The sequence below is a fragment of the Alnus glutinosa genome, chromosome 10, assembly GCF_958979055.1.
Source record: "Alnus glutinosa chromosome 10, dhAlnGlut1.1, whole genome shotgun sequence".
Lineage (NCBI taxonomy): Eukaryota > Viridiplantae > Streptophyta > Magnoliopsida > Fagales > Betulaceae > Alnus > Alnus glutinosa.
In genome coordinates this window covers 3,090,010-3,106,257 of record NC_084895.1, presented here as the reverse complement: position 1 = coordinate 3,106,257, position 16,248 = coordinate 3,090,010, and the positions used below count along the sequence as shown (strand labels likewise).

Sequence of the window (16,248 nt, the reverse complement as noted above, 5' to 3'; positions counted from 1 at the left end):
AAGACGATTTAAATTGTATTTATCCATTAAATAAAAGACGATTGGGGGTCTAAATTGTATTTATCCATTAAAATAAATTTTTTAAAAAACAAAAATTTCAAAGAAATATAAAAAAAAAATATTAAAGAAAATGACGATTTAAATTGTATTTATCCATTAAATAAAAGACGATTGATGGTCTAAATTGTATTTATCTGTTAATTTTTTTTTTTTAGAACAAAAATTTAACAGAAATATATAAAAAAAAAAATTATAAAAAAAAACGATTTAAATTGTATTTATCCATTAAATAAAAGACGATTGAGGGTCTAAACTGTATTTATCTATGAAAATAAATTTTCAATTTAATGTCTAAGTGCATAGGATCGGTATACAACGTATAATTGGGTAAGTATAAAGTCCGAGTGCATAGGATCGATTTACAACTGTAATTGAGTAAGTCTAATGTTCAAGTACATAGGATTGGTATACAAGGTATAATGTCTAACTATAATGTCCAAATGCATAGGATCGGTATACAAGGTATAATGTCTAAGTGCATAGGATCAGTATACAAAGTATAATGTTGATAGGTCTTGAATATTATACATTTAAACCCTTTAATTTGCTATTGTTAAATCCTTAATCTCATTGTAATTTAACATTTTGTCTTATTTTTAATGTTTTAATATTTTCATGTGGTTAAAATAAGAAGAAATGAAAATGAAGAAAAGGAGAACAAATAATCAAATGCTAGAACGTGGACCAAAGAAGAGAAAAGGCAAATAAAAAATGAAGAAAAGACAAAAGACTTTAATGTGACTCTTGCTACGTGTGGGACCTACAAGGGAAAGAAAATAGAAAATAAAAGAACAAAAGGAAGAAGAGAAGTCTGAGAAGATATTGCATTGAAGGAAGAAAATTAAGATGAAGACTTTTGTTGTATGCATGGAGACTTTTGTTACAAACCTGCAGGAAAGAAGAAAAAAAGAACAGAAAGAAGAGAAGAGGCGCCGAACTGCAGCACCTGCGGGACCAGAAAAGAAAAGAAAAAAAAAAAAAAGAAAAAAGAAAGAAGAGAAGTCTACACATTAAATGATATATGAAGATTTTGTTAACAATCTGCAAAAGATAAGAAAGACAAGAAGAAAGAAGCACAGCGCCGTACTGAAGGAGCAGAGAAAATTGAAGAAAAGTAAGAAGAAAAGCTTGCCCTTTACTTGAAAAGAGTGAAGAGAAGCGCCGAACTGCTCCTCTTCCAGGTCTGAAAATGAAGAAAAGAGAGAATAAAGGCACATATGTGGGCTTAGTTTTCTTGAGGCAGCACGTAGAGTTGGGCGGTGCATTTAATTGGCAAAATCTTTTCTTCAAAGGTAGAAAATCTCTTCCTCTATAAAAGGACGTGTAAGGTGAATAATGGCAGAATATGGAGATTGAGGGAAGATGACAATGGAAATACTGGAATTAGAATGCAAAAGGAAACATAAGAGCTCTTCGAGAGGCCCTAGCTCTCCAAGGAACAATCTACAGTACTCATTCTCTGCCTTCATCTCCTCCTTCTTACTTCATATATAGGCTACAGTAGGAATCTTCCTCTCTAACGACTAACCACAAAGATGCCTTTCCAGGGTATAAAAGTAAAATAACAATTATGCTAACAGATTATAGAATCCTTCTAGAATAGTCTACCACCTGTCCTACCACGTCACTCTTCTTCCTCCTCTAAGCAATAGTAGGCACGTGACAATGTCCCTCCCTTCAAAGCACCTTGTCCACAAGGTGCGGATATTGCTGGCGCAGATCCCAGAGGAGCTCCCAGGAGTCATCACTGGATGAGGCGCCCTTCCAACGTATTAACACTTCAGTTGCAGCCCGTCCGCGACGTTTGACCAAACGACGATCCACAATGAAATCTGGTTCAGGGCGAATTTCACCCGAAGATCCGACTGGTGGCAAAGTCGGAAGAGGAAGAATGTCCTTGCCAAGTTTTTTCTTCAAACAAGAGACGTGGAATACCGGATGAATACGAGCATCCGGTGGTAAGGCAAGCTCATAAGCAACCGAACCAAGGCGGCGGGTGACCTGAAAGGGACCGTAGAAACGGGGAGCCAACTTCAAATTGCGGCGGGTGGCCACGGATTTCTGGCGATATGGTTGAAGTCGCAGATAAACCCAATCCCCTGACTGGAATACACGTTCCGAGCGACGCTTGTCGGCCTGTATTTTCATGCGATTTTGAGCCTTATGGAGGTGCTCTCGAAGAAGAGACAGAACCGAAGTGCGGTCCCATAGTTGCGCATCAACTGCTAAGTTGGCTGAGGTACCCGGAACATAAGACAAAAGGGAGGGTGGTGGGTAGCCGTAAACCGCTTCAAAAGGAGTGAATCCGGTAGAGGAGTGGTGGTTTGTGTTGTACCACCACTCTGCCATGGGAAGCCACATGCTCCAATCCCGGGGCTTAGCACCCGCATAACAGCGAAGGAAAGTCTCGAGGCATTTGTTGAGAGACTCAGTTTGACCATCCGATTGAGGATGGTAGGCTGAGCTAAAGGCCAAAGTGGTGCCTTGAAGACGGAAGAGTTCTCGCCAAAAGGAGCTTGTAAAGACGGGATCACGGTCGGAGACAATGGTGGAGGGCATGCCGTGAAGTTTGAATATGTTGGTGAAGAAAACTTGTGCCACAGTCGAAACCGTATATGGATGAGCCAGCAAGAGGAAATGCCCATACTTAGTTAAACGATCCACAACCACCATGATAACGGACCACCCGTGGGAGACTGGAAGCCCTTCGATAAAATCCATCGAAATGTCAGACCAAACACGCAAAGGCACTGGTAAGGGTTGCAACAAACCCGGAGAGAGGACTGTTTCACTTTTATTGGTCTGGCACACTGGGCATTCACGCACAAATCGACGAATATCAGCCCGCATACCCTTCCAAAAGAAATTTGCCTTAGCCCGGTGGTAAGTTTTGTGATAGCCAGAGTGTCCTGCAGCTGGGTCTGAATGGAGAAAGGCTAGGAGCTGGTGCTGAAAGGGGGAATCCTTTATAATCCAAAGCCGATCGTTGCGAAGTAGTAGTCCCTGTTGGAGCGAAAATTCCTTTGGAGCCAGGCCCCCATTTTGTAGAGACAAAAGAATCTCAGACGTGGGTTGATCTGAGAAATAAGAAGCTTTCAAATCGGAAACCCATGAAGGGGTGGGAAAAGAGATGAGAAACAGAGACAAGGGCGCCGAAGGTTCAGCTGAATCAGCAAGGCGGGACAAGGCATCTGCTGCAGTGTTGTCACGGCCCCGTTTGTATTCGATGACGAAATCATACCCAAACAGCTTAGAAACCCAACGCTGTTGAGAAACCGTTCCCACCCGTTGATCCAAGAGGTGGCGGAGGGCCTGGTGGTCTGTCCGAACAGTGAACGTGCGACCCAAGAGATATGGGCGCCAATATTGGACCGCAGTGATCAGGGACAGTAACTCTTTCTCGTAAGTGGATAAATGGAGGGCTTGGCCTTTGAGGGCCTTGCTAAGGAAAGCCAGTGGGTGACCATCCTGCATGAGGACCGCGCCGAGGCCCGTGCTAGAAGCATCACACTCGACCACAAAAGGCATGGTGAAATCAGGAAGCCGAAGAACCGGCGGAGACACCATAGCGGCTTTGAGTTTCTCAAAAGCAGAGGTGGCCTCAGGGGACCATGCAAAGGCATTCTTCTTCAATAAGGCCGTGAGAGGTGCTGCCAAGGAACCGTAGTGGCGGATGAATTTCCGGTAATAACCGGTGAGGCCAAGAAAACCTCGTAAGGCCCGGATGGACTGAGGAATTGGCCATGTGACCATGGCCTCAAGCTTGGAGGGGTCCGCACGTACACCATCCCGGGAGATGAGATGGCCGAGGTACTCAATCTCGGAGACTCCGAAGGTACATTTAGACTTCTTGGCAAAGAGGTTGTGCTGGACCAACACCTCCAGAACTGACTGCAAATGCTGCAAATGATCTGCAATGGTGCGGCTATAAACAAGAATGTCATCAAAAAAAACAAGGACAAATTTACGCAAAAATGGGCGGAAAATGTCATTCATGAGAGCCTGAAATGTTGATGGGGCGTTGGTTAAACCGAACGGCATGACCAGGAACTCATAATGGCCCTCGTGTGTGCGGAAAGCCGTCTTCGGAATATCCTCTGATCGCATCCGGATTTGGTGGTATCCGGAGCGCAGATCGAGTTTGGAGAAGATGCTTGCGCCATGAAGTTCATCCAAAAGTTCGTCGATGATAGGAATGGGAAACTTATCCTTAATTGTTTCCTTGTTGAGAGCTCTGTAATCGACGCATAAACGCCAACTGCCATCAGCTTTTCGAACCAGTAAAACCGGAGCGGAGAATGGGCTTTGGCTAGGACGGATAACCCCAGTAGTGAGCAAGTCCTGGATGATTTTCTCGATTTCAATCTTTTGGAAATAGGGGTAACGGTAAGAACGAACATTTATAGGCTGGGAAGAGTGGAGAGAAATTTTATGGTCCTGTGTACGGGGTGGAGGTAAGGTAGTAGGGGTGGCAAAAATGGATTCGAAAGAGTGAAGGATTGTTTGGATGGGTGTTGGAATGGAGGGAACGGAAGCAGGCTCACTAGCAGAGAGTAGCTTCAACAAAAAACCAGTAGTGTTGGAAGGAAATGTTTTGAGAAAATGGGGCCCGTCATCCATAGAGAAAGCAGCAGGTGTTACTCCTAAGAGTGTTGTAGAGCAACCTTTGAAGGTAAATTGCATTGTCATTTGGGTGAAATCCCAAAGAATAGGGCCCAAAGAACGCAACCATTCCACGCCAAGAACGACATCATATCCACCCAAAGAAATCAGAAAAAAATCTGTGGTAATAAGATGGCCTTGGACTTTAAGAGAAACCGAGAGAACTTTACCACTACTCGGTAGAGAAGACCCATCAGCAATCTTCACCTGAAGCTGGGGAGTGGGCTGGACAGTAAGACTGAGTTTGCTCAACAAAGAGGGATCCAGGAAGTTGTGTGTACTACCTGAATCCACCAAAACGCTGACGCGATGCTGCAGAATAGAGCCTAACAGTCGCATGCATTTGACACCCAAAGAGCCAGCAATGGCATTCAACGAGATCTCCGGTTCTTTACATTCTGCCACCTCAAATTCAGGAACAGGATCCACCCCCTCAGTTGAGTCGTAATAGACATCATCAGAAGGAACGTCCAATGGAAGTTCTAGACCAGAAAGGAGGTACAAGCGAGGCGACTTGCACTTGTGGCCCGGCTGCCACTTATCATCACAATAGTAACATAAACCACGATCGCGGCGTTCCTTCATTTGAGCTGAAGAAATGCGCTGGATAGGAAGGCCCGACTGTGGGGTAGCAGGAAGGGCCAACTGCGGATTGGATGACCCTGGTGACGCAGAACCAGAGTGATGCCAACTCTGGTGGCGGCCAAAAGAGAAAGAACCGGAAGCAGCCCGAGAAGGCTTTTTTGAACTTTGAATATACTCCTCTTGGAGCTTGGCCAGACCAAAGGCAGCAACAAGACTTGTTGGATTCAACATGCGAACAGGTAGGCGAATCTCGTCCTTGAGGCCACTGAGAAAACAACTCAAACGATTCCTTTCGGACACTCCTCGTAATCTGTTGGAAAGAGATTCAAATTGGGCAGTGTATTCCGCCACTGAGGCAGATTGCCGCAGCCGCATCAATTCTTCCATAGGATCGTCGTAAGCCGGACCAAAACGGATTAAGAGGGCCTGGACGAAAGCATCCCAGGTGGGAAACTGGCCTGACTCATCGGCGTCCTGGAACCAGATAAGCGCCTCTCCTTCCATGTGGAACGAGGCCATACGAATCCTATGATGAAGTGGGGTCTGATAATAGGTGAAGAATTGATTGACTTTGTAGGTCCATCCAGCCGGGTTGTCGCCATCAAAGCGAGGAAACTCGAGGCGCAAAGGCCTAGTTTGGAACAAACGATCCCCTGGGTGGAAGTCGTCGTCCATCAGGTCACGACGATCCCCTGGTTGAAACCAAGCATTGTCATCACGGTCGTCACGGACATCACGTCGACCTTCACGGCCATTATAACGGCGATCCTCACGCCCCAGAAGGGGAAAAACGCCCTGGTCAGCTACTGGAGGATGCTCTGGGGGTGGCCCAGCTGGCTGGCGAACTAAGGTGCGAAGCATTTCCGTCACCTCCGTAAGTTGCTGCTGGAAGGACGTGTTATGGGTGTGTTGTTGGGTTTGAAAAGTGGTAGTAGAGGTCTGCTGTTGGAGAATGGCGTCCTGGCATTCTTTGAGAGACTCAGAGAGTTGGAACAGACGAGTGCCTTCAGCCATGGGGAAAAAAAAAATTTGGTGACAAAAACAGAGGCAAGGATGGCGTGGGTGAGGAAGGAGAGGCTCTGATACCAATTGTAAGGTGAATAATGGCAGAATATGGAGATTGAGGGAAGATGACAATGGAAATACTGGAATTAGAATGCAAAAGGAAACATAAGAGCTCTTCGAGAGGCCCTAGCTCTCCAAGGAACAATCTACAGTACTCATTCTCTGCCTTCATCTCCTCCTTCTTACTTCATATATAGGCTACAGTAGGAATCTTCCTCTCTAACGACTAACCACAAAGATGCCTTTCCAGGGTATAAAAGTAAAATAACAATTATGCTAACAGATTATAGAATCCTTCTAGAATAGTCTACCACCTGTCCTACCACGTCACTCTTCTTCCTCCTCTAAGCAATAGTAGGCACGTGACAGGACGAGTGCCACTTCTGTCCGATCATGGCAGAATATAAGTGTTTTTTGCCCGCACTTGATACATCAGCTAAAAGCAAAAAAAAAAAAAAATGAAATAATGCTGATGTATTGGATCCTCTCACAACTCTCAATTTTGCCCTTCTAAAAAAAATTCCTCCCCACTGCTCAAATCAAGATCAGACCTAAAGAAAAACTCCTTCGGCGGCTCCGGCCTTCTCGGTAGGTTGCAGGTTGCTCCTGAGATACGACCTTGCTAGAGAGTATGGTGCAAGAGCTCTGGCGGTCAGATCGGCTCAATTCTAAAAGCCAGACCAAACAAGTCGGCTGGGACCAAGTCGGGATCGAGAGTGATGAATCGTCCCCGTTAAAGATTGGAGGCTATTAGGCGCCGATGGAGCAATGGCCTGCATATTGTTTCCAGGGATTGGACTTTACCAGAATTAATTGTAAAGAAAAAAAATGGAAAAAGAAGCGACTCATGGCGTGGGTCTCTTTTATGGTTTCAGAATGTTAATTCTTTTATTTTCCTCTATTTGAGTGTTTTCTACATCTACCGTACCTTAGCCACAGAAAGGAGCATAGTTCTCTGTTTGTCTGCCGAGAAGACACAGGAAAATGAAGGAAAACAAATCCTAAAAGCTAGACAGGGACGCATAGCAATATCCCGATCCTCACTTCTAGGGGTCCCCAAAAATCCTCATTTTTAGCTTTAAAACAAATAAAAACTTCCCTTTTTACCAAATCACGAACAGAGGCGGCGTGGGTGAAGCTGGAGAACCCGCGATCCGACATGGGGGGCAACTCGCCTCGTAGAGATGGGCAAGGGAAGGCGAGTCGGCGACATAGAGGGCTTTGAAGTTGAAGTCCTCGAAGACGAATTCGTCGGTGGCGCGTTGGACGGAGGGGAGGGCGAAGAGGGGCTCGGTTAGTAATAGGGAGGACTAGGAGAGGCTGATGTGGAGGGAGGAGAAGAGGTGAGCCCAGATGTCTTGTTGGAGGTCGGGGTTGATAAGGTAGCCGGGTCGTGCTCGCCGCCCAGGCCGGCCTTGATGAGGCCCCCTCCGTTGTCCAGGACCACCACCGGATGAGGCAATTGGGGTTGCTTTTTTCTTTCTTTTCCAGCCAAAACATGCTTACCAAAAATAAATAAATAAATCAGAAATCAGATCCGGGTGTTTTGATTCTATTTTAGTTTCTTACTCTAGGCTCACGTGTTCTTGCTCAAGCTTACGCGTCAACTTTTCATTGGAAGGCAAAAAAGGCTACCTTTCTGCCATGAACTGATAGAAGTTATGCCCTAAAAGGATTCCATGGCCCCGTTCACTAAACCCCTTCCCCCGCCCCTCTCCTCATTTTTTCCTGTTTGTGTCAGTACCGAAAAGTGTGAAGTCTGCAAAAAAAAAAATTCAACATTTATTTTCTATTCCCATTTTACCCCAGTCTTTGAATATAAAAAACGAATAAAAAAGGAATAAACTGAAAGGTTGGGGGTAAAATGGGAATAGAAATAAATGTTGGCTTCTTGAAGAAGCCAACATTTTATCCTATTCCCATTTTACCCTCAACCTTTTAATATGAAGAACAAAAACAAGGGAATAAACTAAAATGTTGAGGGTAAAATGGAAATAAAGTAAAATGTTGGCTTCTAGAAGAAGCCAACCATTCAGTAGTCTGATCATTAGTACCGACACAAACAGGAAAAAATGAGTGGAGGGGAGGGGAGAGGAGGGGGAAGGGGTTTAGTGAACGGGACAAAAGGGAAGAAGAGGAGCAGAGGAAGGGAATTTTGTGCTGGGACTTTGTTATTAATTTCAAGTTTTCTTTTGTCCATGTATTTTTATTTATATTCTACCATGTACTTTAATATTATGAGAGGCTAAATTCGCAACTAAGGTTAAGGATGAAACCTTATGAATGAATTTCAGCAGTTATTTTTGAAACTTGATTTTGCCCAGAATAATGTTTAATTGAATGATTAAAATTGTTCTTGCTTCATATCAATTAATAGATGATGAATTCTGGATATGAGTTTAATCAGGTTTTTCTCATGATTTAGGATTATTTTTATTAATTGACTACTTGGTTTATATTGTGATTTTAGAACTGTATATCTGTTGTGATTTGTTTTTGACAGATACAATAGATGATTTGATTTTAATTTCTTTTAAAAGTGAAGAAGAACATGCTTTAGATTTTGTTTAAAGATTTTAACGATGATATTTTCCATGGTAACAAGGTTGATTTCTAGATTATCATGTAGAGTATGGGTAAAATCAATGATCAAGAATATATGTTGTCATCAATTAATGAGGTGGATTCCACAACCTTAGTTCTTTTTATTTTGAAAGTTTACTGCTTTTATTATTTGTTTTGTTTTGATTAATTGCATGTTTGAATTTATTTTTATTACTGAACAACCATATTTTCTTGAACTAGATTAGGATTTATTTAGTTTAGATTTGATTAGTTCTCCTACAATTATACAAGTCCCTGTGGGTTCGACCTCGTACTTGCTAAACTATACTTCGATACGGTTCGTGCACTTGCGAGTACATTAAAATTTCACAACAAGTTTTTGGTGCCAATGTCTAACTATAATGTCCAAGTTATAATGTCTAAGTATATAGGATCGATATACAAGGTATAATGTCTAACTATAATGTCCAAGTGCATAGGATCAGTATACAAGGTATAATGTCTAAGTGCATATGATCGGTGTACAAGGTATAATGTCTAACTATAATGTCCAAGTGCATAGGATCAGTATACAAGGTATAATGTCTAACTATAATGTCCAAGTGCATAGGATAGATATACAAGGTATAATGTCTAAGTGTATAGGATCGGTATACAAGGTATAATGTCTAACTATAATGTCCAAGTGCATAGGATCGGTATACAAGATATAATTGGGTAAGTATGATGATATTTCTAGCGTCCATGCTAAAATAGTGACGGTCTTTACAGCCTCCAATCAGCACCTTAAATCACTTCGTGAAAGGGCTTCTAGTTTGAATGACTTGCTTGTACGAGTTGAGAATCAATTGTCCAGTTGTGAAGTTGAGACTAAGGAGCTAGAGGCTCGTGTGGGTGAGATTTATTGGGATATGTTGGAGTCCCAAAAGAGTTTGCAGGCTCTATCTCGAGAATCAGAAGAGGCAATGAAGCTTCATCAGCAGAGGGAATACGAGCAAAAAGCAACCAAGGCAGCCTTATTAACCTTTCTCAATGTAGAATATGACATGATGCTTTATGTTATGTAGATTATGCCCCTTAGCAAAGTGCAAATTCACGTGTCTCCTACTCCCCCCCTTACGCAAAATCAGTATTGTTAATATGTCTTGGTGTAGGATTGATGTAAGATAATGTGATGTAGGAATAACACATTCCAACAAAATACTGTATAATATAGTGCAAAGTAGAAACGTGTAAAGAGTTTCACGTTACTATTGTATAAAATAGCAACATGCAAATCGTTTCACATTACTGTATTATTATAAATAGTAACCTGTAAATACACGTTACCATTGTAAACACTAGTAACATGAAACAATTTGCACGTTACCATTGTAAAAATAGCAACATGCACTTACACGTTACTATTGTTTACAATAGTAACGTGTATTTATTAACACGTTAATATTATATAAAATAGTAACGTGCATTTATTAGCACTTATTATTGTTGTAACGTGCAATGATTTGCACGTTACTAAAATTTTTTTAGGAACACACCTCGTGGGACATTTCTCCTGCGAAGCACAGCCCTTTCCCAAATGAAAATTTTCATTCAAGTTCGAATTTTCTGCTTAAAAGACTGTCTCTCTATCTCTCCTTCTCACTGTCTCTCCCTCTCCGCTCTCCCTCTCCGAAATATGCAGGTATCAAATTTTCTTTCAATACAAATATTATCATCCAACACATGAATTTTATACTATATTCGGTTTAATTTACTTTCCCAAACATGTTTGGTAAATGGTTTTGATTGGAAAAAAGGATGAAGGAATTGATTAATGTGATATAAAGCATAATGAAGTTTTGATTTTATTTATTTATTTTTTTTTAAGGGAAAAGTGATTAATGTGTTGAAAGGAAGTTCGCTTATTATTATTATTATTTTTTCTAATGGGATTATCAGCCTTTGGACAGTTTGGGTTCTGTTAGATGCTTTACAGGTTTTGTTATATATGCTTTGGACTTCCCTTAACGGTTCTTGATTGTTTATATTTAACTTGCTACATATGTCTCCGAAAGATGCAGGTATTGAAAGATTTAGGAGAAGAACTGGTTTGGTTAACTTACCAAAACCAGATAATTGTCTTTTATTTATAGAGCAACTTAAGGTAAATCAGTACAAGGTTTACAATCACAGAAAACTAAAGAAACAAAAGATGTTACAAAATAGGAAAAAGGCTTGTGCTGAGTTTGAGGAGCAGGAATCCAGGAGAAGAGAGGCTGTAGGTTGCTGCTATGCTACTCTTCACAGGCCGGCTGGTCAGCATGAAAAGTAGAGTCCTGTTGCTGATTTTGTGGCTGGTCTTGAGGAGCACATGGAAGAGGTTGAGGTTTTGGTTTTATCCTCTAACAGGTATCATATCTTTTTTTACACTTTTATCATACCATTTTAATTATAATAATGGCTTGTTGTTCTTCATCACTGCTTTGTTTTATGTGGCATTTCATATGAGACATTTGGAATTGTATACTTTGTTGGTAGCATTGAATTTTTTATTTTATTTTAATTATATATGGTTGTTTTCGCTATAGTTTTATGTGGTGAGTACTAGTCTTGTTCCCCAAATTATTATTGGCGATACTATTAGCATCTAAACCACTATAAAGATTAGAATCCTTATTTATTTTTTCAAATGAATTTGGTGTTTAGTTTATAACTGTTGGAGTAAATTTTTGGAGAAAAGAAAAAGTCACCGCAATAATAATTGGGTACACCAATAATAAAATTACAATATATATGTTTTGAATGTTAGGCGATTATTGTATTGCTGTGAATTTATAGAAAAAACTTGGGTACGTGTGTATCATGTACAAATATATAGCATTAATTTGGGTATGTTGTGTATTTTGCAGGTTACCCTAGCACTTGACATATATTCCACATCTCGTTTCCATGTTAGCTCATCTGTTTACGGCGGTTCAGGTAATAATTAATGATTTGTTTGTGTGACGTTATTTCTTTTAATGTCGATGATGTTTCTTTACTTTCCACGCATTGATCCTAAGTGTTGCACTTAATAGCATGTCACACGTTTTGTTGTTTGCTGAGTGTGTTTGTTTTATCATTTATAGGTAATATGGAGCATGTTATTGCACAACCGTTAGTTGCTGTTTAATTATCTGTGATGAGGAAACCGATTCATGCGGAACTATATTCTTTCGAATCATTCATTGATTGTGTTTTGCATGTAATGTTTATACTTTGTTCATATATATTAAAACACAAATATTGGTTGTATGATTTTTATTTGTTGTGATTGATGTTGATGATCAATGAGAATGTATATTATTATTGGAATTAAATGTAAAACGTTGTGATTGTTGATGAATTGATGGGAACGTATAAATTTTTGTGATTGACATTGATGATCGATGGGAGTGTATATTATTGTGATTGTTTTTGGAATTGTAGGGAATTTTTAATGTATATTGGTTGTTGTAATTTGTCTATCAGGTCCCACTAGAAAATTATTTGGGGGATAAAAAAATGAATTTTTTTTTTTTTAATCCCATTCTAATTTAGTGGTGTGCTAAATAAAAACACGTTACTAAGCTTAGTAACATGCTTAAGATTTGCACATTACTAATATTAGTAATGTGCTTAAGATTTGCACGTTATTAACATATAGTAACGTGCTAAATTCAGAGTTACTATTTAAATGTGATCCGCTGTAAACAAGCGTTGGTATTTTTAGTAACGTAAGAAAATTATGCGTTACTAAATATAGAAAGCGCATGTCACATGTGTTTGTATCGTGTAATTATGCACATTACTACGTCAATAACATGATAAATATCACGTTACTGAACTCAGTAACGTGCAACGTGATTTATCACATTACTATGTTTACTGGCGTCTCATTTAATTTACACGTTACTATATATTTACTAACGTGCAATTTTTCCTGCGTTACTATGCAATAACGTGATATCCATTTGGACGTTACTAAAATGATATTACTAACCAAGGGATTAGGAACGTGAAAATCACATCACTGATTTCAGGCTATAGTTCACTAACGTGCAAAAGGCTTTTGCACGTTAGTAAACCCAGGTTACTAAAACCAAGAATTTTTGTAGTGCACGTTATTTGAAAATTTTAAAAATTATGACAATATATTCCTTATGTAACAACATATACATAGTTAAATACATAAAATGAAACCTTGACTATGAAATAGTTTCTTCCCAGTAATTTCAGTTTCTAAATGCACTCAAAGATGAATTTTCTTTACCAATAGTTCATCATTTGAAACATCTTTCCTCTATCTCATTTCCTAGGTAGTGAAAAAAGATAACGAAGACCATAAAATGTTTTACGGAAAAATTTTCTTAAATCCCAGCACTTTCATCATATTGTAATTACTTTTATAAATTTAAAAAAATTTCAATTTAGTGTATTTATCTTTTAATTTTCTTTTTCAATTTCACCATTTCGTTAAATCCTATAGATTGGTGTTAAAATCTCAAAATATCCCTACTTTTTAGGAATCTAAATTTAAAAAATTCTCAATTTAGTGTATTTATCTTTTAATTTTTTTTTTCAATTTCACTATTCCATTAAATCCTAATGGATTGGTGTCAAAATTCTCAAAATATCTATACTTTTTAAGAAAAAAAAAATGTTAGGATTTAAGCGCTGGTCAGGTCAGAATTTAACGTAATTTGTAAAATACCCACACATGAATCTTTAAAAAAATTTGCATAAACGGGTATTTTGAAAATTTTAATAGAATTTAACGAAAAAATCTAGCGAAGTGGTGAAATTAAAAAAAAAAATTAAAAGATGAATATACTAAATTGAAAGTTTTTTAAAGTTTAGGAGAATAATTACAAAAGTAGCGACAATTCAGGAGATTAAGGAACTTTAGCCAATGTTTTATTACAAAAAAAGGTTCTGTAAGAAACTCTAGAGCTGATCTTGCTGAGTTGCCAAGGGAGGCTTTTGATCAACGAGAGGAGACACTACCGGAGCTACAATTAGCGACTTCCAACACAGCGGGCAGGAAGGACACAACCTTAACCAAGGGTTGACGCACTTGAGATGGAAGAAATGGCCGCAACCAGGTAGCAATTGAAGCACGTCAATTTCTTTGTAATCCACCAAGCAGATGGAGCAACAAGAAGCGATGCTATCTGAGCTGCTTTTCTTGAGATTGAATTGGTAGTAGAGGAGCTTTGGGAAGCTGTGAAGAGTTGCTTCTTCAAGGCCGCAGTCTAACTCAATGGCGACAAAGTTTTGGTCAATGTTTTGATCATCATGAGATGGGTTATCGTTGTTGGGGGTGCAGAGATAGGAAGCAATGGTTAAGAAGAGAGATATCAGAAGAACACTCAGAGGGAATCCGACGGCAAAAATAAGCCCATTTTTGTTATGATCCATGGTATCGCTGGGTTGAAGAAAATTGTGATTGATATCAAATACGTGGTAATGAGGCATCCTATATACAATTCTCTTATACCAAACAACTTAGATTTTAGAAAACGTCAATCATTCATCAATTAAAGGATTCTCTTACTTCATATTTTTTAGCTCTTTTGGAGAAACTATTTTATCTAATTTAGCAAAAACTTTAAAGAGCTCAATATCACAATTTTCTTTAGATAATTGAGAGAAATCCATGATAAAAGATGTAATAAAAAAATAGAAGTCACAAAGAGATAAGGATCACACTCAGGAAATAAATCATTTAAACGGAGTGTACCCGCTCTAATACCAATTGAAAATAAACTATGACTTCTAATTTACCAAGTGTGTAATAGTGTGCAACAAAATATTTAAATTATGGAATTTAAAAGAAACAAATATTTTGTTGACGAAGTGAAAACTCTGTGAAGAGAAAAAATACTCCGAGGCAGCCAAACCCAGGATATCCATTATTCAGAAGACAAAGCTAGTATATATAAATTAACACTCACAAACCCCGATGTAGCGATCGTCCCTATGACTCTGACACGAAACCCATAGTGAACGCTTCCCAACCAAGTCTCCTACTTGAAAGGGTCTTCAAGGAAATCATTTACCTTAGGGCCAACCCCTAAGATAGACTTCACATGAACAGTTGAGCACACACTTGCAACAGCTAGAAAGCTAGCAGATCTTCAATTCTCCCTAAACACCATCTCTAAGCGCTATGAAATTTTATACTGAATTCTTACAAATTACAAGCCTAGAGGCCTCTATTTATAGGCTTCAGAAAACCTAATTCAACTCAAAATCGGAGTCCTTGGGCGGCGTCCGGACGGTCACTTAGCTGCGTCCAAACGGTCTTCTGCGACCGCCTTTCCAGAATAGCGCAATTCTTCCCAAAACAAGACCGCGTCCTAACGGCTAGACTAAGTGTCCGGACGGTCAATGTTGTCACTCATTTCTGCATCCATAAAGGAGACTTGGAATATTCTAGAACACTGGGCATCGTCTGGACGTGTTGCCATGTCGTCCGAATGTCTTGCAGAACCTTCTCAAATATTGTCGTTTGAAATCCAACTCTATGTAAAACTCGGAGTAACTTGACCGAGCATCCAGACGGTGTAGCTCGGTCATCCAGACAGCTGCAACGCTGAAGCTTCTAGACACTGCGGGGCGTCCAGACGCCTTCAAAGGCCCGTCTGGACAGTTGTACAAGAATCGGGTGTTCTGACTTTGGAAATTGCATGGAATATTCATGGACATCTTCTAGAAACTTGTGAGCAATACATGGCATGAAATGAAACACTGTCCATTTTACATTAAGACTCTGAATAGAACCGATAATCCTGTTAAAGAACAACCGTTACATAAAGTGTTTTTGTCAACCTGAATGTTGCCAGTATAAAATATTAACAATACTTAAATCATATGATCTAAAATCTAATAATAATACTTAGATCATATGATCATATGATTCTAAGCATCTAATGATAATATGATCATATAGCACAATATTAGATTATATTATTATATGATCTAAATTCTAATGATAATATTTTTTGGAAATTAAAGATGACTTCTAATTTACCAAGTGTGTGCTAGTGTGCAACAAAATATCACAATGCGAAAATTAAAGAGACAGATATTTTGTTGACGTAGTGGAAACTCAATTAAGAGAAAAACCACTTCGGGGCAGCCAAACCCAGGATATCCACTATTCAGAAGACAAAGTTAGTATATAGATAGTAACACTCACATACCCGATGCAGCGATCGTATCTAGCACTCTAACATGTAACCCAACACGAACGCCTCCAAACCAAGTTACCTACTTGAAGGGGTCTTCAATGAAATCCTTTACCTT

At 39.5% G+C, this 16,248-nt stretch overlaps 1 protein-coding gene across 1 annotated transcript; it reads right to left on the bottom strand.

The window, feature by feature from the left end:
- Positions 1-13,884: 13,884 nt before the first annotated feature.
- LOC133879862 (RING-H2 finger protein ATL70-like) lies at positions 13,885-14,358 on the bottom strand. Its single transcript, XM_062318657.1, has one exon. It carries the CDS (start codon positions 14,356-14,358, stop codon positions 13,885-13,887), a length of 474 nt encoding a protein of 157 aa, XP_062174641.1.
- Between the last annotated feature and the right edge of the window lie 1,890 nt (positions 14,359-16,248).